This window comes from Tripterygium wilfordii, chromosome 22 (genome assembly GCF_013401445.1).
Source record: "Tripterygium wilfordii isolate XIE 37 chromosome 22, ASM1340144v1, whole genome shotgun sequence".
Lineage (NCBI taxonomy): Eukaryota > Viridiplantae > Streptophyta > Magnoliopsida > Celastrales > Celastraceae > Tripterygium > Tripterygium wilfordii.
The window spans coordinates 1,040,826-1,063,177 of record NC_052253.1 but is presented as its reverse complement, the minus strand read 5'-3'; the positions used below and the strand labels follow the sequence as shown (position 1 = coordinate 1,063,177).

The 22,352-nt window shown below is 37.9% G+C and overlaps 4 protein-coding genes, 1 non-coding gene and 1 pseudogene across 6 annotated transcripts; 5 read left to right on the top strand and 1 right to left on the bottom strand.

Moving 5' to 3' along the window:
- Positions 1–1,031: 1,031 nt before the first annotated feature.
- LOC119991283 (FRIGIDA-like protein 3) lies at positions 1,032–5,156 on the top strand. Its single transcript, XM_038837606.1, has 4 exons — positions 1,032–1,259; positions 2,040–3,091; positions 3,983–4,155; positions 4,542–5,156. The coding sequence occupies exons 2-4, from the start codon at positions 2,050–2,052 to the stop codon at positions 4,956–4,958; spliced, it is 1,632 nt and encodes a 543-aa protein (XP_038693534.1). The 5' UTR covers positions 1,032–1,259; positions 2,040–2,049; the 3' UTR covers positions 4,959–5,156.
- Positions 5,157–5,560: 404 nt separating this feature from the next.
- Positions 5,561–5,633, top strand: TRNAK-CUU. The gene has a single exon. It is a non-coding gene; the product is annotated as a tRNA-Lys (tRNA).
- A 126-nt stretch (positions 5,634–5,759) lies between these two features.
- On the top strand, positions 5,760–8,002 carry LOC119990946 (annotated as a pseudogene).
- A 3,586-nt stretch (positions 8,003–11,588) lies between these two features.
- Positions 11,589–14,936, top strand: LOC119991752 (scarecrow-like transcription factor PAT1). 2 transcript variants are annotated; one of them, XM_038838193.1, is made up of 2 exons: positions 11,589–11,744; positions 12,873–14,936. In XM_038838193.1, exon 2 carries the CDS (start codon positions 13,086–13,088, stop codon positions 14,727–14,729), a length of 1,644 nt encoding a protein of 547 aa, XP_038694121.1. In that variant the 5' UTR covers positions 11,589–11,744; positions 12,873–13,085; the 3' UTR covers positions 14,730–14,936. The 2 variants fall into 2 exon arrangements, with proteins under 2 accessions (XP_038694121.1, XP_038694122.1); XM_038838194.1 differs by lacking the exon at positions 11,589–11,744 and adding an exon at positions 11,782–12,746.
- A 183-nt stretch (positions 14,937–15,119) lies between these two features.
- Positions 15,120–16,900, bottom strand: LOC119990943 (exopolygalacturonase-like). Its single transcript, XM_038837085.1, has 4 exons — positions 16,784–16,900; positions 16,144–16,455; positions 15,532–16,047; positions 15,120–15,400 (listed from the first exon to the last, which is right to left on the bottom strand). Exons 1-4 carry the CDS (start codon positions 16,898–16,900, stop codon positions 15,152–15,154), a joined length of 1,194 nt encoding a protein of 397 aa, XP_038693013.1. The 3' UTR covers positions 15,120–15,151.
- A 903-nt stretch (positions 16,901–17,803) lies between these two features.
- LOC119990896 (putative MO25-like protein At5g47540) lies at positions 17,804–22,202 on the top strand. The gene is made up of 11 exons (XM_038837031.1): positions 17,804–18,044; positions 18,460–18,621; positions 18,774–18,892; positions 18,973–19,047; positions 19,853–19,946; positions 20,310–20,369; positions 21,059–21,127; positions 21,393–21,491; positions 21,604–21,648; positions 21,733–21,835; positions 21,922–22,202. The coding sequence occupies exons 1-11, from the start codon at positions 17,925–17,927 to the stop codon at positions 22,035–22,037; spliced, it is 1,062 nt and encodes a 353-aa protein (XP_038692959.1). The 5' UTR covers positions 17,804–17,924; the 3' UTR covers positions 22,038–22,202.
- Positions 22,203–22,352: the final 150 nt, after the last annotated feature.

The window sequence follows — 22,352 nt, the reverse complement described above, 5'->3', positions numbered from 1 at the left end:
CGCCATATATAAGTTTGTCATCACTATTTACATACTGATCACATGATAAGTTTTATCAAAACTCAATACGTGCCCATAAAATATATGCTCTTAAATCGAACTCAAAACCTTCTAAATTTATAATATTTGATTTCAGATAAATTCACCACTATATTATCAACTAAGTAATTTTATTTTCCTTTTTGTTGAAAATCTTAACCCTACCACTCATATCAAGATATCTTGTCCGTTCTAGATTATTCGATTTTGTAGATAGATGATTTTATTGTTCAACAATCTCCTTACACATTGGATTATGAGGAATCTAAGTCACATGATATAGGTCTTTTACCAAACTGTTGTCAACCCAATAAAAGAGTGTGTTTATAAATTATTGTGTTGAGCATGACCATGAATGTTATCATGATTGTTGGCATCATGATCGCTGAAATTTTTTGCAGTCTGAATAGTCTAAAATTTATTATCCCATCACAATCTATGTTGCCCGATACAATCTATTTTGTCCTTTAATTTAATGACAAGTTTTTCATGCATTTTTTTTTTAATTTTTTTTTAAACCGATAACAATATTATATAAATTTTGTTATTTTAACATTTAATACGAGGCTAAACTTGAGTCGTAGACTCTCTCACCTAAAAATTTATCATCTAACGACAAAGTAAGTTAAGTCAGAACTCAACTCGCGAAACAAAGGTATTGCTCATAATAAAAATTGAACTCAATACCTTACGAGTTCATACAGTTTGACTATATAGATATTCATTTAGTTATCAACCAATTGATTTATTTTTAGTAACTTCTTAACTACTAAAAAATCGATGGTAGCTTTCCTGATCATGATTATGAGAGACACGAAAATGACAGATGGGCTAGTTATCCTATGTGGCGAAATTTTACGCCCCGAAGACTAAGCCCATTGGGCTGAGTTCTAATTCAAGGCCACGTGACACGAGTCAAATGTCCAAGAGAGCACCGATCAGTTTCACTGAAACCCGTCCCGGACAATGGCAGACCAGAGTCCTACACAACCGTTTTTACTTTATGAAGTAGCAAAAACGTGAGTGCCCCTTAAAAAGCAAAGGAAAGAGGGGCTCGGGTCTGCGATCTCACCCTCCCTTTTGCCTCCCTCGACTTTCCTCTTTCTCTAGGGCTTGAACTGCAGAGCCACTGACACACACGCACACAAATCCAACCATGGATTGATTATCTCGGAGAATTCTCTCAGGTTCGCCGATTTCACTCATTCTGCATCAATCTGGTGAGTTTTCCTTTTCAAACCATCTTATGCACTTCTTTTCAAGTTTACTTCGTCGTTAGCTTCAGATCGGCTTTTATTTTTTTGGTGAGAAATAGCTTCGTTTATCGTGGAATTTAATGATTTTAGCTCGTAAAGATTTGGTGAGCTTACTGGAAGCTTATTTCGGGAGTTCTTTGTCTTTGATTTTTTGTCCTTCATCTATTTAGGGTTTGTGTTTTTGATACCTTAGTTTTCGCGTCTTTTGCTCTATCATCTTCGTTGAATTCGAGCTTGTAAAATCAGTGGTAAGTTATTGTTTTACTATAGTCTATAGGTATATGGCTCAGACATTGGTCCCGTTAGTATGCATTCTTGTGCTTGGTGATTTGTTAACCTATGTGTTATCTATTTTTGTTATTTTGTAATCAACCGGACAATCAGCGCATGTTTTTTTTAGATTTCTGATTATCTTTGGATTCTTTTGAGAATATGATAGTTGACTGTGCATGCAGATTGTATAGTATGTGTATGATTGTATCTAGATATACTTTCCATTGCTGTTTGGGTTTATTGGAGTAGCTCAGTTTTTTGCTTTTTGGTTTTTTTCTATTTAAGGATAGATGTTACCTTTCTTTTTAAAGAAGAAAATTGAAATGATTGAAATTTTTCGAGTTGGACTCTTAGATCTAATTCATGTACAACTTTTTTTGCCATTTCACACCCATCTTCTTTGTCATGGTATATCTTTTAAGGACGTTGTTTACCCCTCTTGGAATAATTGATCTGCCCTTCTCCCTCCAGCTCTCTTGCCATGGATGACAATGAATCGGTTTCCATGATCATGGATTCTACAACTTCTAAAATACAGCAGCTTCAGAAAGCATTTGCTGAACTTGAAAGTCAGCGAGCCGTAACTCTTAATCTGAAATGGAAGGAACTAGAAGAACATTTCCGTGGGCTCGAGAAGTCCTTGAAGAGACGCTTTCATGAGTTGGAAGATCAAGAGAAGGAATTTGAAACTAAAACAAGGAGAGCCCGGGAAATCTTGAAGAAGCGTGAAGCAGCTGTGGAGACCAAGGAACAATCTTCACTGGAGAAGCTCCAAGGGAAGAGAGATGCTGCTGTCTTTGCTATTATGAACGCTCTGGACAAACAAAGGAAGGCATCATCTCTGGAGACTGCTGTTGTTAATTGTGATGAACAATTTGAGGCCCCAACTGCTGAAGAGAAAGATAACATGTTTGCTGAGAACAGTTTAGAAGACCCCCAAAGTTCTGAAATTGGAAGCATGGAGGTGAAATCTTTTCCACAGTTAATCAAACTATGTGAAGAAATGCACTCAGAAGGGCTCCACCAATTTATATCAGACAACCGCAAAAACCTTGCTGCTCTAAGAGAAGAAATTCCATTTGCATTGAAAGCTGCAGAAAATCCTGCCTATTTAGTGTTGAATTCCTTGAAGGATTTCTACCCATCAGAAGTACCAGCTGTTGATGGGAAGAAGGATTCAAACCTATTGGGTCTTCGCCGAACCTGTATCATGTTGATGGAGTGCCTTAGCATTTTGTTAACATATAAGGATTTAGTCTCTTCATCTGATTTAATATCTGAAGAGGTTAAGGAGCAGGCAAAGACAATTGCTGAACAGTGGAAACCGAAGTTGGAAGCTCTTGATTTAGATGCTAGCAACGGGAACTCCTTGGAGGCTCATGCATTTTTGCAACTTGTGGCCACTTTTGGCATTGCCTCTGATTTTGACGAGGAAGAATTATCCAGGCTAATACCGATGGTCTCTCGTCGTCATCAAACAGCTGATTTGTGTCGTTATCTTGGGCTGTCAGACAAAATGCCGGGTATGTCTCAGTTTGGTAGAACTGACAATGATGCATGTTAGTGTGACTGTTATGGTTGAGAACATCTGTTTTTGCCAACGTAATAATTCTGCAAAAACCTTAAACTAAGTTTGCATGTTTTTGTGGGTGCAATAGAGATTATATAGGAGCATCATGGGGGTGCAGCCCAAAGGATAATTTACAACACAGTTTGGCTAATAATGTTGAATGAATTTCTGCGAGACTCAGTTAGTCACAGTTTTACATTATTTAGCCAATCCATAAATGATCAAAACAAGCTTTCTTTCGGTTGCACCCCCTTGGTGCTGATAAAATTTTTTATCAAAACAAGTTTCTTGCTCTTTTAAGATTCTGCTTTTTTTTGTCTGTAAATTTTGGATTTCTTTTTTCTTTTAATGGTCAATATAACTTGCTGGGGATTTTCTTCTGTGTAGCTGCCTGCACTTGGTCTTAGATTTACAATCATGACAGCTTCTGAACTAAGCTTCAGGTTCTTCAATGTTTAGATTTTTCATGTAGCCTTTTATTCAACTGGCATTTCTGAAACTTGCTGCCTAATGTTAAAATTGTTCTACCGCCACCTAGGGTGAAGGTTCAAACCCTAATATTTTTGTTTTCTTTTTGATTTTTGTGAATTTAGGATAGTTTGGTGGCATTGTACTTGGATAAAGTTGGATTTGAAGTAGATGATATTAGAAGTTGAGAAACCAAATTCTATCTTTTATGTCAAACCTTTTATTTTATCTCCAACATTAGTATTTTGGGCCTTTGTCATTTGACGCTGTAGTGTTATGCTTGAGGCTGTCTATCTTGGAACACCCCGTTGGTGCTCCTTATAATAAATATTTGCACTGTTAAATGATTCCTTTTCCTTTCTTCTGGAATTCTCAGGTGTAATTAAAGTGCTGGTAAATAATGGAAGGCAAATTGATGCAGTTAACCTGGCTTTTGCTTTTGAGCTTACAGAGAAGTTTTCACCTGTTCCATTGCTGAAATCCTATTTGAAAGAGGCAAGGAAAACTTCTTCACCCGGCAAGCCAGGAAACACATCTCCTTCCGGACAGGTGCGTTACTTCTTTAAATAACAGTTTTAGGAATAATATTGTGCCCTTTTTCATTTGCAGTTGGAAATGTATACTTGGCATCGATTCTGGATGCCACGTGAACCTGAGTTCAGGAGAGGGCTTCCAGCTTCGTTTTGAACAGTTACAAGGAATTTACTTTCGAAACTCTAAACATTCTCTAACCACACAGCATTTGTCCATGTCCAATCTTTGGTAGTATTAGTGTAATGAAATCTTTTGAAAGTAAAAAAGTGAGGATGAAACAGAATGTGGCTATATCCAACTTGTTGGGAACTTAAATGTCGGTCCTTTGTTGTGGTTTGCTTAAGAATTTAATCCTTTGTAGATGCAGTTGGATATTGTTAACAGACTTTCTCATGTTTCAGAATGAGGTCAATGAGAGGGAACTGACTGCCCTTAAAGCTGTGATGAAATGCATTGAGGAGCATAAGCTCGAGGAGCAGTATCCTGTGGACCTACTCCAGAAACGGGTAGTTCAGCTGGAGAAGGCTAAGGCAGACAAAAAAAGGGTAACTGAAGCTGTTAAGCCTCAATCCAAAAGACCTCGTGCTAATGGTCTAGGCTGTGCGCCTCGCGTCACTAACGTTGCTGCTGACATGGCATTCTACCCTAGAGTTGCTGAGAGGTACCCACAATATGTGTATGACAGAACCTACATGTACACTGCGCCCGCTGACAACCATATTCCCTCTCTCATGGGTTCTGCCACCTACGGTTTCTCGCCTAATCACGGCAATTACTTTGGAAATGGTTACCAGTATCAGGCCCCCTATCTTCACTAATTTAGTAAAGGTGGCAACACGTTTAACCGTTAGCTTAACCCTTCAGTTCTCTGATGTTGCAGTCTGAACCTAGTAGTATCTCCAAGAAAAAAAAATAATTGTGCTGTTAAATTTTAATCTGGATATGTACGAGAAGATATGTTAATCCTCTAATATGTGCACCCTGTTTTGATTTTGATATGCTTATTTTCCTGCTGATCTCCACTCTTCTTCCTCTTTTTCATTGATTTTCTCCGTCTTGGTAAATTTCTTGGGGTGCCTTTGATCGGATGGTTGTCACTGTGGTTTTGAGTTGACGACACGGCGGGGAAGAAACACGGCGAGCAAGTTACAATGGCGCTAACATTTTATATGATTGAACAGCAGGTTTATGTAGAGATTATAGTGATTCTTATTGTGTCTGCAGATTCTCTTAATTTTAGCCATAACATGCGACTCTGTTGGTGCTGTCTGGGTTAATGTAGTCATGCTATTGATTCTTCTTCTCTGTAGGTTCTCTCTTAATTTTCGCCGTAAGGCCCACCACCGTTAAAAGGCTCTTTTATCTTAACTAATGCTGGCCCCATTTACTGTCTGTTAAAAAATTTACTGAGCCTAGCTCAGCCCGTCTAGCTCAATTGGTAGAGCGCAAGGCTCTTAACCTTGTGGTCATGCGTTCGAGCCCCACGGTGGGCGATGCTTGTTTTGTGCCTTCGGCCAGTATTCTTTTTACTCGGGCTTGACTACAGGCCCTTCTCAAAAGCCCAATCTTACCACTGGCCCAAGCCCAACTAATGATCAGACCTGCATTTTTCACCACTCACCGGCAGTCCCTTTTTTGCTCTCTCTCCCCCCCCTCTTTCTCTCTCACGATTGTGATGGACTCTCTTTCCATGATCTTCTCCTCTCCACCCATCCGAAAGCACCCCAAAACCCTCAAACCCATCTGCTATAAACCTCCAAAGTCCAATTCTCTACTTTCATATTCTCCTTCTGTCAATAAATTCCCTCTCCTGCACCATTTCCATTATTCAAACCCTCTACCTGACATTTCTTTACTTCTCCAAAGCTCTCCCTTTCTTCATAACCTATCAAAGGCCTGTCTCTCTTTGATTACATTTAAGCTCTCCAAGCCTCTTTTCGGCCTTGCCTCTGAAATTGTTGGCTCTTCAACCGATCAAGCTGCAAACAAAATAGACTTGGAATCAGTTTTGGTTTCTGTAGATGACTTTTTCAACAGAAACCCATTTTTTGTTGCCGGCTGTACTTTTATTTGGCTGGTTGCTATACCTTTAACCCAACAGTACTTTAGTAAGTGTAAGTTTATCTCTGCTATTGATGCATTTCGGAAGCTAAGGGACGACCCAACTGCGCAGCTTCTGGATATTAGGAACGGCAAATTTGAAGATTTTGAGTAAGAGCGCATTCCTAAGTGAGTTCAACGAGGATGATGAAGATGGATTTGTTAAGCAAGTATTGGAAAATTTTCCGGACTCGAAAAACACCGTTATCTGCATTTTGGACAAGTAAGTGAGAGACTATGCTTCAATTTCCTGGCAAAAATGTTCTCTCTTTTTTTTTTTTAATTTTTTTATGTTATGCCTCTGCTAGAAACTCATAGAATAAGTGATGGATAAGTGAACAATCAAACAAATAGAAATGGGAGTTTGGTGAATATTGTGAAATGTAAAGGGAAAAGAGAATGAATTAGTAATCATATTTACATTTTGGAATATGGGATTTGCTATTAGTTATACTTCTTTTGATTTGTGTGAAATTATTTAATTTTTGGGAAGCTGGAAATTAACATTAAAATCAGGTAAATGAAATTCAAATGGTTGAAACTAATAGACAAATTTAATGAGTCAATGGGGGGATTTCATATTGACACTTGACAGGTATTTAGATTCTACTTTTGTGGGATCATATTGAACCATTTTACAAATTTCTAATTTATGGAGAGTCAAAGCAAACACTCAGCTAGAAATCTGGTTTTGTAGAAAGAAAAAAAAAAACTTGTATGAGTGAACGCTTTGGATTAACCTGGTTTTGCAAGCAAGAATGGTGCAATGACTGTTATGACTCCTCTGGATGTTCAATTTTTTCTCCAGGACTTGCTAAAGTGCCGAGAGTCATTTTTACCCTACCTTTTGAAAATAATTGGTGTAGTTTGAACTTGATAATTGAACAGTGTGAAGCTTTGGTTAACATGAGGAATATATGATAAATTGGAGCTTCTAAACTTGGAGCATAAAGATACTTGACAAGGATTTAATATCAGTTGTTTTTGTTTCTTAAATCGCTGTTATTTGTTATTAAACAAGAAATTCTGCTATGCAAAAGTAAGCCTTCCAGATTGTCATATTAAAACTACTTTTTTGTGGGCAATGAGAGTTTAATAGAGTTGGTTCATTCTCTCTCATTCTATTGTTTTGGATTTTTTTGTGTGTGTGTGTGAGAGAGAGAGAGAGAGAGAGTCCAAGTTATTTGGCCTTGTGGTTTTACTCATTAGGTTTGTGTTTACTAAACTGCAGGCAATACAAGAAACACTATTACCCCCTTCTGTCCAAATCTACGGATCTACCCCAAGAAGAAGGTTAAAAAGATTTCTCGATTGGAGAAAAATGGAGGATATGATCTGCAAAATGAGGATAAGGAAGAAATTTCCTCTTCAAAAGGTGTTTCAGGAGATGATGGCCAAAGAACAGATAATAGCCATGTAAAGATGTCACCCCCCAAATTGAATTGGGTTCTAGATCGCTCTCTCCATAAACAAATGTACGACTTCTCATTCTCTCTCTCCATACACAAATCACAAATGTACCTTAACATGTGAAGCAAATGACTAATTTATCTTCTCCTTGAATGCAGTACCCAGATATGAAGCCTCCATCTTCTCCAACTCCATCAAAGCCATGAATCTATGCTGACTTTGCAAACTGGTGCGGCTCTCCTTGCCCAGGTTTTGCTCCATTTCATTTTTTATGCTTCTGTTCCCATGCAATGTATTTGATGAATCGTTTAATTGCCCAATTTTGTTAATATTATATTATCATGTATCTATATTAGTGTGTGTATGGTATATGATAAGAGTGACGGTGTAGCATAAAATATTGCTTCAAAGTTCAAACTTTGAAGGGGTTAATGAAATCATTGAAACGACGCCATTAATGGCTGGGCTACGGATTTGGGCCGCAAAGAAAATAATGTACCACTATTGAAGCCCAAGGGAATTTATGGAACCATGGGGGGGGGGGTCTATAATCTGTGGAGCGTCAGATTGGATGTCCGAAACTCTAAACTTGGAATATGATCAGATGGGGAAAAAGAAAACTGGTTTAGTGCCAGTGGTAAAGAAAGCAGGCTTTATTAGGACTTTGAAAACCAGTCAGTCAGAATGCAGAACCCAAAATGTTAAATAATTAGGATTCCTGGTTGAACCAATGCGCCATCCATATTGCAGTATTGCTTGCCTAAAATAATAATATAATAATAATAATTCATCTACCACAGCTTTCCAGGGAGACACGCACGCATAACCGTAATATCTGGACCAAAACTATTATATGGAAACGTTGACATTCTTCTTGTGTTAACACGCAAGTTTTCCAACAAGTTTTTCAATTTTCAAGGTAATGTATTGTACTCTAGCACAACTAGGCTAGGCCAAGGGAATGCAAGATTTTATTCTGAATTCAAGATTCTTCGAAGATTATGCAAATCAATGCAAGATTTTATTCTAAATTCTATTCGACAATTCAAAAAAAAAAACAAAAAAAGAGAGAGGAAAGAGGGACACATTAACGTCAGAAAGGACCCACATGTGGCACACAAAATGCAAACACAGGAAAGAAAAAGGGTTCGAGTGTTTTGTATGGGGTGAAATTCATTTGTGAAGAAGATGAAGACAAAACCGGCTGATGCAAAAAGAGCATACAAACATGCTTACATGGTCGGCTTGGTGGACACAACAGTACAATGTTTGTTTGGTTTCGTTAGAAAGTCAAAGCAACTCAAAAGTCTCGCCTCGCTCGTGATTTTTATTATTTTATTTAGCAACTGGATCTGGATGATGGGCCCTCTGGTTTTGTCCATTTCTTTCATAAAACTTTGGAAAATCACCATGCGTGGGATATGTTTAGTGTATGGATGGGCCCAATGGGCCCCCAAATTGGGAGTATCAACTTCTTGGGTTTTGAACCTCACCCTTGACCATTGGCTTTCTTCTCTTTATTGTCTCACTTCTTTTTTGCATGTTCGAGTTTTCTTTCAATTCTCACTTGAACAAGCTTCTTTTTTTTTTTTTGTCTTGATTCTTAAAACTGGTCAACTGGGTTTCACCATTTTCATTATGTTTTGATCTCTTATGAGGACTCACTTATGACACGTATTTGCTTAACCCTTTTTCTTTGTCTTGTATTTTCCGGACATTCACATAGTTTTGGAGCGTCTTTGTCTGCCTTGCCTGGAACTCCACAAAATAGTTAACACCCAATCAATCGAAATTTGCGCATCACTAGATAATAAAGTCGAGAATAACATCATACAAGTAATTGGACGTCGGATGTTGTAGGACCAATGAAATAAAACTGATAAGTAGGATTGTGAAGTCACATTGTCATAATTGCGTGAAATTTGGATGGGAAACTCTTTTCGACATGGTTGACAAGGCTAACACCTGCATCACTAGCCCTACTATATTTTTGGTAAATTCCATTGTTTAGGGCCTCGAATTGGGTCTTTTAATAAGATAGAAATATTTCCGTAATTTTGTATTCTTCGTTTAAGAGTTTTCTTTCTATTTGGTGGATTTCAATATTGCACACAAAAATTTTTCACCTGATGGAAAAATAAATCGAGTCAAAATCCAATATATGGTTATTATTTTCAATGAGAATCGAACTCATTATAACCTTCATACTCCATACGACTTAATCTCATGTATCTAGATTCACCGACTAAATCATCACCAAACAAATTAATGTATGTTAAAGTACAAGATATCATATCATAAGTCGAGAGATTTAGGTCCGATACACTTGTAATATAATATAAACAGAGTACTAGTCACGCCTCCTAGTTCCTTCTTCATGCGCAGAGAATAATACATAAAAATAGTAAATAAGATAAGATGTGTGGGCCACAAGGTTCAATTACTCTGAAGGAGACAAAGGATAATATTTTACTTTAATGGGAATCACTTGATTACATCAATGGAATTGTATTATCTTGTCCCAAAAGCATGAAAGATGGTTAGATGCTTTTCATCCTTTTTTATATTTAATTTTATTATTTATCTTGAAGTTACAATAGTACCCTTATTTATTGAGCTTCTAGAATTTGACACATTTGTATTATAGTGAATTATTTTGTCTTGGGTAAGGACAAAATTGTCCAAAAGAAGCGATTAGAGTGATATGATCATCATCATAATCTTAGTTCCGAGATTAGAACAAAAGATTGTAGCTTTGAAAGTGAATGTTATATGGTAATTAATGTTAAAAGGCTAATGAAAGTTTTTTTTTTTAACCGATAACATCATACAAATTTATGCTTTAGACCTTCAATATGAATATAAACTCGGGCCAACAGATCCTCGCACACAAAATTTTTTTGCTTGATGATAGAATAATGCAATGTGACATTCGCACACACTGAACTAAGGAATAGTCCATCTCATAAATTTTGATAATGAAAACACTCATGAGACCTGACATTACAACCTCTTGTCTACACTAAGAATTAAGAATTATCACGATTAAATTCAGTGTCTCAAATTCTCAACCAACCATCCGTTGTTGGTAGAAGGGTATTGCGAATGAAAGATGCTAAAACTCATAGGTGCTATTGCTTAACTGAAGTGGAAGGCACTACTTCCTAAGCATTATTAAAATAGTGAAGTGTATCAGGTGCTCTGTCTCTGTCTTTATATTGTGGGGTCCCTATCAGCATTGATCCTTCACTTTCATCTCGAATTACTATATTACCCTTTTGTGTCAATCACGTATGATACAGTTAGTTAGCGATTTAAGCATTATGAAATCCCTAATCAGCTGATGTAATTAAGATGGTTGATTGATAATTTTCAACATAATACTCACCTCCTCTTACTTACTTATGAGGAAATTTTTTTTTATAGAAATAGGACACTTGATTGAATTGGTAAATGAGAATAGTTCTCAATTAAGGAGGCTGAAATATAATCTGACACTTCTCAAGTCAAACCCGAAAGTACTCCAATTCTTCGAATTTCTAACAATCTGATGAACTGTTCTATTGTGATTTCCAGATACATAGTTAAAATATTTCACACCTAGAGAGTATTTACTCCATCAATTAAATAAGTGAACTCAAAAAGTGATGTGTTGTGAATTTGATAACCGAAATCACAATCCATGAGTACGTCTCAACTTCAATATCTCGTAGATGAGTGTCCATATATATTTGTAAGCCCTTAGAAAACAGTCAATGCCTAAGCTATAATTGGGAGAAATGCACTCTTCATAAAGTCGAAAAATACCACAATTGAGGAAAAAACACTATTATTAAGGTTGGCGCAATTGGCATGGGTTGAGTAGTTCGTGACTCAAATGGTTTCGTGTTTATTCATGAGGGATTAGTCATGTTATGATCAAAGGGCTTTTTTGTAAAATAATTCCGTTCCCAATTATATTTATTTACCCCCACAAACACTGCTGCTTTTTCAAGAGTCGAGACTCGGACAGAGTGTTCGCGCTATCTCCATCTCTCTCAGCAGCTGTGCTGTGGTCTGTTATGAAAAACCCATCTTCAGATTCCTCAAACAAGGTGGGTTTGTTCTGTAAGATTCATCTTTTTTTTCTGATAGCTTGAATGCCGAAATTATTTGTCTTTCTCTTCCTTCTGTGAATGTTTCTGTGCACAGTTTATTTTTTGGAGAAAAAGACCTGGAATTCTTTGTTGGAATTCAGTGGATGACTCGGTAATTCTGTAAATGAATTACTGATGGATTATCGAAGTTTAAGTGTTTTCTGTTTTTGTTTGTGACAATTAAGTCTTTTAACGTTTATAGCACTGATTCTTGTTGATTATGTGAAATCTGTGTTCTTGTCTTGATTTGATTATACAGCTCATGTTAGTGAATCTCATTTATGCCTTTTGATTTAGTGTTAGTTGAAATTGGATGTTCAATTTTAAGATTTCTACACAACAAGTTTGTAATAATTACCAGATTCAACAAGGTAACTGTAATAGGGAATCTGTATCTTACTGGAGGTTACATGGCCATGGGTATTTATGGAGATTTGGGACATTTAACCTTCTGTAAGGAAGGAGATGAGAGATGAACTTTAGTGTGCCACCAAGATGAATTAATCTTTTTCTGTGAGGTATTTTACTTGAAAGGAAATTTCCATGCTGTGGATTCTGCAGGAGTGCTTGTTGTATGTGATTTGGAGGGTCCAGTCCTAAATTAAGGAAGATATTGACTCCAAGACCTCTGATTATAGGAGAAAAAAATTACTTAGTAGTCTTAGGTGATGAATTATTGCTGGTTTCTAGGAGAGTAAAATCTTGTTTCCGTAACATTAATGATATCAATTGTCATGGTCACTACATTGATGAGAATGCTGATCATGCTAATTCTCGTATTTATGATTTCACCGAGGATGTGGATGATGATAACGGAGATGAAGTTGATGAAAATGATCATGTCAATGAGGATGGGAAACGTACCTTTATAGCCTTCCCCCACTCAATTCATAATGCATATATCGACGAAAAGATTTTGCTCCCCTATGCAATCAATGGAAGCAGCAATCCAGATTAGGAGTTAGTGTATTTACTATATGCCCATTGTGGATGTTGCCCAAAAATTACTGAAGTTTTTATTTGTTTGATTCTCTCTTACCTTTATATAGCAAGCTAATCACATTGCTGTTTGCACAAACTCTGCAGAGGCAAGGTCATGCAGATAGGTAGAGGACCTTGGAGGGGGTGCTTTTAATGTAAACAAAGCTCTCTATTAAAGTGAATGCTAGGTGCAGTATTTTACTGGAAGGAAACAGGATTAGACTGAGGACGAGCAGTTTTTTTGACAACCATATTTGAGTTCATTTCTGTAAGCATTCTGGCTTGGAAGATATTCCATTCTTCGAAATAAAGCCTTTGATGAGAGCATTGGAATTTCACAGTAGCTGTTTGGACAAGTCTAGCAGATTGTACTACCAGCCCATGCAGCAAGTAGATTCATACTGCCTGCCGCAGTTTCAAAGTTTAGACCACCAGCGATGCTACAATGGCAGCAGCCAGGGAACCCACCTTGTTCAGAATTCCCTAGAATGGTATTGCACCCTGGAGTCATCTTCAGCGAGTGGTAGTTATACTATCTACAACTCTCCGTCAACTCTCAGATTCTCCCCTAGTGGAAGCCCTATGTCACAACAAGAGTCTCAGTCCTATCCATCTGAAACACACCATTCCCCAGACAATGCCTATGGCTCTCCAAGAAGTGGATCCTGCATCACTGATGATGTTAATGAATTCAGGCACAAGCTGAGAGAACTTGAAAATGTAATGTTGGGACCTGATTCTGATATTATTGATAGCATTGAGAGTACCTTACAGGATGGATCAAACAACACCTCGTCAGGGATAGATGGCTGGAGACAGATAATGGATACCATTTCTAGAGGGGACTTAAAACAGGTCTTGGTTGCTTGTGCGAAAGTACTGTCAGAAGATGATCATCTAACGGCACAATGGTTGATGGGCGAATTACGGCAGATGGTGTCTGTTTCTGGTGAGCCAATCCAGAGGTTGGGAGCATACATGTTGGAAGGGCTTGTTGCACGGCAGGCCTCCTCAGGGAGTTCCATCTATAAAGCTCTGAGATGTAAAGAGCCTGAAAGTGCTGAGCTCCTTTCTTACATGCACATTCTTTATGAGGTCTGCCCTTACTTGAAATTTGGATACATGTCTGCAAATGGCGCAATTGCAGAAGCCATGAAAGATGAAGATAGAGTTCACATCATTGATTTCCAAATAGCTCAAGGGAGTCAGTGGGTAACACTAATCCAGGCATTTGCAGCTAGGCCTGGTGGGCCCCCTCACATACGCATAACTGGTATTGATGATTCGACATCAGCTTATGCCCGTGGAGGAGGACTGGGTATTGTTGGAAAGAGGCTGTCGAAGCTTGCTGAGTTATTTAAGGTGCCTTTTGAGTTCCATGCTGCAACCATGACTGGTTGTGAGGTTCAGCCTCAAAATCTCGGGGTTCGGGCAGGGGAGGCACTTGCTGTAAATTTTGCATTTATGCTGCACCACATGCCTGATGAGAGTGTCACCACTGAAAATCATCGGGATCGGCTTCTGAGGCTGTTCAAGGGCTTGTCTCCAAAGGTAGTGACCCTTGTTGAGCAGGAATCTAACACAAACACTGCTGCTTTCTTCCCCCGGTTTCTTGAGACACTGGACTATTATACAGCTATGTTTGAATCAATTGATGTGACCCTTCCAAGGGAGCACAAGGAGCGGATCAATGTGGAGCAGCACTGCCTGGCGAGGGATGTCGTTAACATCATAGCGTGTGAGGGACCAGAGAGAGTGGAACGGCATGAGCTTCTCGGAAAGTGGAAGTTGCGCTTTAGAATGGCAGGGTTTACTCCTTACCCTTTAAGCACCTTGGTGAATGCCACCATTAAAACACTGCTCGATAACTACTGTGACAAATATAGACTTGAAGAAAGGGATGGGGCTCTTTATCTTGGTTGGAAGAACAGAGATTTGGTCGGTTCTTGCGCCTGGAAGTGAAAGCTGGAACCAGTTGATGCTCCTATTTAGGAGCCCGGGCTGCTGGTCGAGGAAGAAATTATGCTGTTTTGCTTTTCTGTTTTCCCTTCTCTCTTTTTTTTAATCTCCTAATGGCTTTTGAGAAAGCTATCAAAATTGGGCATTTCCCTTGAGACCATTTCAATGATTTGGGTATTTTCTTTCATGAACTTCCCTGAGTTTTGCAAAGATTTGACAGGGGTATATGTTTTTATAATAGTGTTATTTTACAATGCAAAATCATGCTTAGCACTTAGCAGCATGAAGGTGGAAGGAAAAAATACAAATAAAATGGAGCATGAGACATGCTCTCCTTATAAATACAATACAGGGTATTTAGCCTCGCAAGAGACAAAAACAAGCTTATACTTGTTGGATCCATATCTGCAGCTTCTCAAAGAAAATTAAGCAGAGGCAGTGGCAGGGGCAGCACAGGCTGGTGGGTTCTGCTTTCCAGTAATCTGTGGCTTGACATTGGAACATTGAGACTCTGCAGCACCTTCAGGTCCACTGTATTTGAGATCAATGTCACTCACCACAACTTGGTCACAATTTAATCCAGGACTGCAAGCCAGCTTTGAAACCACTTTAGTTAAAGAAGTTCCCCTGATGTTCTTGAAGCTAACATTGCTGATCTTAACCTTTGATGGTACCTAAAACACAGAAAATCAAACTACCCATTAGTCTTTTTTATGCTCAATATGGTAACCAAACAGGCTATTGCCAAGTTGTTGGTGAGATATATACAAGGTATATCTAACAAGATTTGAGCAATGTAGAGTACCTTTGCAGTGCATAGATTGTAAGGGCAGTAGCCTTGATCAATGAGGATTGGGTTGCCAACATTGTTCATGATAATGTCCTCAAAATGCATGTCAGTTGCAGACCCAGGTGGAGAAGCAGGCCATGTCTTGATCCTCACACCATTCATTGTCTTGGTGATGGTGCAGTTCTTGACTGTGATTCCTTTCACAGGCTCCTCATTTGGATACTTTCCAAGACTTCCAATGCTGATGCCATGGCCAGGTCCACAGGTCACTCTTTCGATGCTTACCTGTTGGCTGCCATCGCCGATTGAGACACAATCATCGCCGGTCTTAATGCTGGTATCAAGTATCTTGACTCCGACCGATCGGCCGATGTGTATTCCATCGGTGTTGATGCTTGTTTCCGGTGCGGAAACAGTGAAATGCTGGAAAGTAATGTTCTTGCATCCCAAAACATTGACATGGAAGTTCTTGCTATCTTTTGTGGTTATACCTTTAATCAACCCATTTGTGACGAAATTGAACCTGATGTTCTGATATGTGAAAACGTCACAAATCAACGAGTTAATTTATTGGGTTGAATGACAAAGTAATGAATCTTAACAATTAGAACGATGGAATTAACTTACCATAGGAAGGCCGCTGCATTTGGAGTTCTTGTGACAATCATTCTTCTTCCAAGCAACCGCGCCTTGGCCGTCGATGACTCCACCACCATACATTGTAAAGCCTTCAATATAACTGATGCTAATCCAACCATCAGAATTCTGTAAATGACCCATATTTACTGGAGCCTTCAATGTGCCTTGAAGCTGAATTTCAATAGGTGCCTTACAAGGACCACTCAATTTCAATTGGCCTAGATTGAAATTCCCTTTTGGAATCAAAAGTTTGGTTGGTGTAGCAGATGCACAGGCCTCCTTCCAAGCTTTTGTAAGTGCCTGAGAAATCAAGTCAGTATTGCATCATAAAACAACGGGGCAATGCAACTCAGATCACCAAATATTCAAACGCTCAAACTTGAAAATCCAAAGTTGAAAATTGTTTCAGCAGATTTTCGACTATTCGGGTAGTCAAATTGCCGATGTGATATAAAAAACTAATATAAAGAATCCACCCTAACATTAGGAAATATGCATGTGTGCATATTGTTTTCAACTTTGGATTTTCAAGTTGGAACGTGTGAATATTTGGTGACTGAATTGGAAATTGACAAATTTCCAAGTGACCAAAAATTGTATTTATCTCACAAATAATTTATTTACTTACCTGGGTAGCGTCACCACCAACACCTGCACCATATTTAGTTATATCAAACACTTTGGCATTAGCATTTAGAATGCATAACACCAGAAAAGATGCAACAGTATTGAACTTCAAACCCATCTTTCTTTCTTTTTCTCAAACTTATTTGTTTATTGTGTTTTGTGTTTGTATAAATGATGGGCTTTTATAGTTGAACATCATTGAATTAATCAACTAACTAGGTGCTATTTTAGTCCCTAGTCTATAGGAAGATTAGTGTTATGATTCAAATATTGTGCGTTTTTAGCTTCTTTTCTAAACTTGGTTTGTGTGGATATAATCGATCAGAAAATGGTAACAAAAAATTGAATAGTGAGTGATGGATTGGGAATTGGGATCTGGGGCTGTTCAATTTTGTTTCATCCCAATGGTATGGGAGTGGGTTTTAAGGGAGGATTTGTGCACGGTGCATCAAAATATTTTGGAAATTTTTGTAAAAATCATAAATGTATAGTATTTAGCATTACAAATATAAATCAAATTTAGTATGAAAAAGACATGACAATTCTAAATAGGGAGTTTGCAATTCACATGCTGTTCTTTTGATATAGGATCTTATTATGACATCTATGAAAAGATCAGCCCAGCCCACTTGTTTCTTTGAATGCCTGGGCCTAGCCCAACTTCTTAATCGATCATAGTTAAATAACTCAGTTCAGTCCAGCCCATTACTCTGGTATCTTTGCAGGAGCGGATCATCGCCTCATGCAGCTACATGGACCTGCAGGCTGCAGCAAGATAAAAGGGTCGCTTAGTCCAGTACACTGGCCTGATTTCTTTCAAGACCTGAGCCCGGCCCATTATTCTTTTAGTGGGCTTGATCCCAGCGGATCATCGTCACACAGCTACATGGACCTGGGGCAAGATAAAAGACTCTGCCAGCCCAGCCTAGTAGCCTGGTTTCTAAGCAGGCCTGGGCCTAGCCCATATCCTATTAGTGCGCTTGACCGCAGCGGATCATCGCCTTTTATCTTCCTCATGCAGCTGCATGGACAATTCCCCAACCGTCTCGCTCTATCTGATCCTTTCATCATCATCCTCTAAAACCCTAATCATGTCGCCTCAGCCAGAACAGAAGATCTACGAAGAGAATTGAAAGGACAATATGAAGGGGCTGTTTAAGCAGAAGCCACGGTCGCCGTCGGAGCTCGTACACCACACCCGTGAGCTTCTCCTCTATGTCGACCGCAACACGGAGACTCGCGAGCGCAAACGCGAGGAAAAGGTTCCCTCTTCTCTCATTTCTAGTTGTTGTGCAAAATGTGGCTTTCTAATTACCCCTTTTTCTGGCTCAATTTCCATGATCAAGGGATCAATATGGCATCTTTGTGTTTCGACAAATGGGATATAATTAATCAGGGTGTTTGAGGAATAGCAATCTGCAACTAACTTGGGATGGGATTGAATTTGAATTTGAGATGGTATAAGTTGGAAGGTGGAAAATTCATGGGACCAACGGAAGTTAGAAGAAGAAACTCATTTGATTGTTCTACTTGCAGTTATACTTAGCCCTAAATCACAATTTTTAATTGCCATATTTTATTGCATATATATGCAGATTGCTTAGCTATATATATGCTTATCTGTAACCAGATATCTAATCATGTATTACATTGACACTGATTAACAAATGCAAACAGATGTGTGAACTAGGCAGATCTATCCTTGAGATGAGGACCGTCCTTTTTGGGGATGGCCAATCGGAGCCAAATCCTGATGCTTGTGCGCATTTGACTCGTGAGTTCTTCAAAGAGGACATGCTCCGGCTTCTTATCATGTGTATACCGAAACTGGAGACAGGGGTGAGTAGTAATCACTCTATTTCTCTCAGCTGTAGATTTTCTGCTTTTGAACCTTGAGCATATTTCAGAAAGCAGGATGAGCTTTCACTACACTTTCATTGATTCACTGTATGAAACTTTCTATTTATATAATTTAAATCCTTATTTTGCAGGCTCGGCAAAATTCTACTCATGTGATAGCAAATTTGCAAAGACAAAGGGTCCATTCAGAGTTAATTGCTTCAGAGTATATGCAGAAGAATTTAGATCTTATGGATATTTTGCTACCTGGGTAACATTTTCTCACTGGTCAATGTACCAATAGATAATATGCAGCCTTGGCATTTGACTAATACACGAATTGATTGGTAGCTATGAAAATGGTGATATTGCTCTAACCTATGGAGCAATTGCAAGGGAGTGTATACGCCACCAGTGTGTGGCAAGGTAAGCATTTCTCTTTTCTCTTTTCTTACTATAATTGTATAAATCGTGAAACATAATTAGGGAATTAGCATTATATAATGGAGCAAATGCTAATTCTAGGCACTCACTAAATGTGTATTGATAAGCTATGATCCCAAATTTTATCTTTTGATTTTCCGATGACCTTCTGAGATTTAGGGAATATTATCAAAATCGTGGCAGGATTTTTCGTCCATATGTAACAAATATAGTGACATGGATATCATTTATTCTAAAGAGTTAAAATTTTCTGGTCTTTGCATTACTGCCCAGTGCGTGTTCATCCACAAATGAATGCAGAAAACAGACTGCAAATGGTTAATTCCTGCTTCAGCTTTGGGCTGTCATTATGATCAAAATTATCTATAACAGTGTGTTTCTTGAACTCCTGTCAAGGAGTTATGCTTTCAGTTTACAACCAGACAGTAAGTTGTAGAGAACATATATTTTAAATCTCAATAAATTCTCTTTAAAACCTTTATTTTCTGTTCTATTTTTTGGTAGGTCTTTAAAACCTTTTATTTTCTGTACTTCAAATGCTTAACTGTACAAAACCTCAAATTTGAAGCTTGCAGCCACTCGACCAGTGACCCAATTATTGCATTCATGTTCTTCCAGTGAGTGATTGGAGATGTGATGAGGAATTACTAGCCTACTTGGTGCTAATCAAGTTTCATATTCAAGTCATAATCTAAATTATTTCTTCTAGCATGTCATCTCAGAATATAGCTTGTTTACAAGTTCAAGACTTCTTAATTGCTTCTCTCCCTCGTGTTCGATTTTACAGGTACATTTTGGAATCAGACCACACAAAAAAGTTTTTTGAGTACATACAAATTCCGAATTTTGAAATTGCATCTGATGCTCAGGCAACTTTTAAAGTTGAGTACACTTAATAGAATACGCTTTTCTTGTCTTCATTTTTCTTGCCTTGGTGTCTCATTGACTTTTTTAACTGATTCTTTATCACAGCTCTTCATGTTTTTATCTGTCTTTCCTTGTAATTACCAACAAATTATGTGTACGTTGGAGAGAGATTTTTTTTTGAATCTTTAACAGATATCTGTTACATAATGTTATATTATGTACACATCTATACTTTCTGCAAGTTTAAATAAAAAAATTTATGTCTTGTAAAAAAAATTTTCATCCATTTTAATCAGAAAATTTTGGTCTAGATGCTTATTGGGTCTTAAGAACTTCTACATGCGACATTTATTATTTTCTCGGCTCATTTTTCACAGGAGCTTTTGACAAGGCACAAGTCTACTGTTGCTGAATTTCTTTCCGTAAATTATGAGTGGGTAAGTGCTGACTTCATGTTGCTCTACATTATCTCTGTGTTGCGCCATTCCACATGGGGATGGTAAAACTTTCATGGATTAGCTTATGCTGTTTTCTGGTTTCTTTAGATAAAATCAAGTTTTCCCCTTCCATTCTCCCAATAATTCAGACTTACAAGTGTAATGCCTAGACTGAAAATACCATTTATCTTCATAAAAGTGGAAAAGGTAAGATTATCCTGGGACTATCAACCTAAACATGATGGAACCAATTGAAAGATCATGACATTTCATGATCTGGGGGTTGCTTGGTTTTCCAATCTGTTTAGAAAAGCTACTGTGGAACTCATTGTTACATTGGTATTACTTTCTGGTATCTAATACGTTCGCAATAATTTTGAAAATAGTTGAAGCCTTGAGGGAGCTTTTAATGGCCATCAACCCAATATGTGAATTTATCATAAGTTTGTCCTCCTTGGTTTGAAATTGTCTATTCTAATAAAGATACAGAATGCATCATCATACCAATTGCTTTTTCAAAGCAGTTTGTTTGTTATGACTTTCTTGCCCCTCAAGGCAAATAACTCTCTGTGGTGATATGGGAATATGCCAATAGCCAAATGGAAATCAGTCCATGCCACGTTACCCTGTTTATGTTTTTTTTTTATTAAATACAGATTCTGAAATTGTCCTATGCTTCCTGGTTTTAGTTCTTCCAAGAATACAATACACAGTTGCTGGAATCTACCTGTTACATAACCAGGCGGCATGCTCTTAAGGTATTCCTACTGTGAAGTTATTCTTTAGATTCTGTATAACGAAATTTGTATTAGCTTTGTGCACAATCATTATTATGTCTTTTTGATGCGACAACTGTCATGTCCGTGATGTTTTCATGTTCAATTTTCACTGGATGTTATTTGTCGGCGAAATGAAAATTGTATTGAAGCCTCAACAACCTTTCCAAAGTGAATGCAAAAGAAAAAAGAAGAAGGAGAACTCCATCGCCATAAAAACAATGCTAACATTTTGACTTTGTCTCAGCTCCTGGGAAATATGTTACTTGATCGTTCAAATTCTTCAGTGATGATTCGCTATGTGAGCTCTTTAGGTAACATGAGGATCCTGATGAACCTTTTCATGGTATGCTTCCCTCATCTATTAGTATACATGAATATGCTTGCACATTGCACACGCCTGTTAAAAATATAGTGCGTCTTTCTTTCTCTATACACATTGATTTGCCTATGTGCAGGATTCAAACAAAACTATTCAGTTAGAAACCTTTCATGTGTTCAAGGTGTAGTACAAAACACGGCCATATTTTTGCCTTGGTTAATTACTCGTGATCAAAATTGAAAATTTCCATATTGGTTTGTGATAGCTTTTTGTGGCAAATCAAAATAAGCCTCCTGAGATAATCAGTGTTCTTGTCAAAAATCAGAGCAAGCTCCTGCAATTTTTAGGTGACTTCAAACTTGATAAAGGTAAGAACATTTTGTCACAACTGTGTAATGCTTATAATTTATCATCTGAGCATTGATGACGAATAAAAATTTCTGCTTGGCTGCAGAGGATGAGCAGTTTGAAGCAGACAAATCTCAAGTTATCGAAGAGATTGCTAATCTTGAAACCAATGGTCGTTCAGGTGCGGATTCAGATAATTGTGAGTGCGAGACTGATTGCTGAGTGTTTTTAGTTGTTCATCAACTCTTTTGCCAGTGAACTATGTAACCCTACTTTAGAACAATATTAAGTATCTGATTTCCATACTTGAACATTAGCACTAGGTAGTTGTAACAGCTTATACAGTATATTAAGTGTCTGAAATACATGAGATTGCATGTTAAGACAGATAGAATACCTTACCTATGACTTTTAGATTAAAATTTTTTTTGAACCAAGTCAAATATGCTGAAAGTCTGAAAATGTCTTAACATTTTTTAGGTAATCGAGAACAAAACTATACTAGCTTGTCATTTGGACATTCAATATCGGCCTGTA

Coding starts and splice junctions, on each gene's coding strand:
- LOC119991283 (XM_038837606.1), top strand. CDS start 2,050: ATGGATGACAATGAATCGGTTTCCATGATCATGGATTCTACAACTTCT. Junction 3,092..3,982: donor GCTGTCAGACAAAATGCCGG/GTATGTCTCAGT, acceptor TGGAATTCTCAG/GTGTAATTAAAGTGCTGGTA. Junction 4,156..4,541: donor ACACATCTCCTTCCGGACAG/GTGCGTTACTTC, acceptor CTCATGTTTCAG/AATGAGGTCAATGAGAGGGA.
- LOC119991752 (XM_038838193.1), top strand. CDS start 13,086: ATGAGAGCATTGGAATTTCACAGTAGCTGTTTGGACAAGTCTAGCAGA.
- LOC119990943 (XM_038837085.1), bottom strand. CDS start 16,900: ATGGGTTTGAAGTTCAATACTGTTGCATCTTTTCTGGTGTTATGCATT. Junction 16,456..16,783: donor TTGGTGGTGACGCTACCCAG/GTAAGTAAATAA, acceptor TTGATTTCTCAG/GCACTTACAAAAGCTTGGAA. Junction 15,401..15,531: donor ACAATCTATGCACTGCAAAG/GTACTCTACATT, acceptor TCTGTGTTTTAG/GTACCATCAAAGGTTAAGAT.
- LOC119990896 (XM_038837031.1), top strand. CDS start 17,925: ATGAAGGGGCTGTTTAAGCAGAAGCCACGGTCGCCGTCGGAGCTCGTA. Junction 18,045..18,459: donor AGCGCAAACGCGAGGAAAAG/GTTCCCTCTTCT, acceptor AAATGCAAACAG/ATGTGTGAACTAGGCAGATC. Junction 21,649..21,732: donor AAACCTTTCATGTGTTCAAG/GTGTAGTACAAA, acceptor GGTTTGTGATAG/CTTTTTGTGGCAAATCAAAA.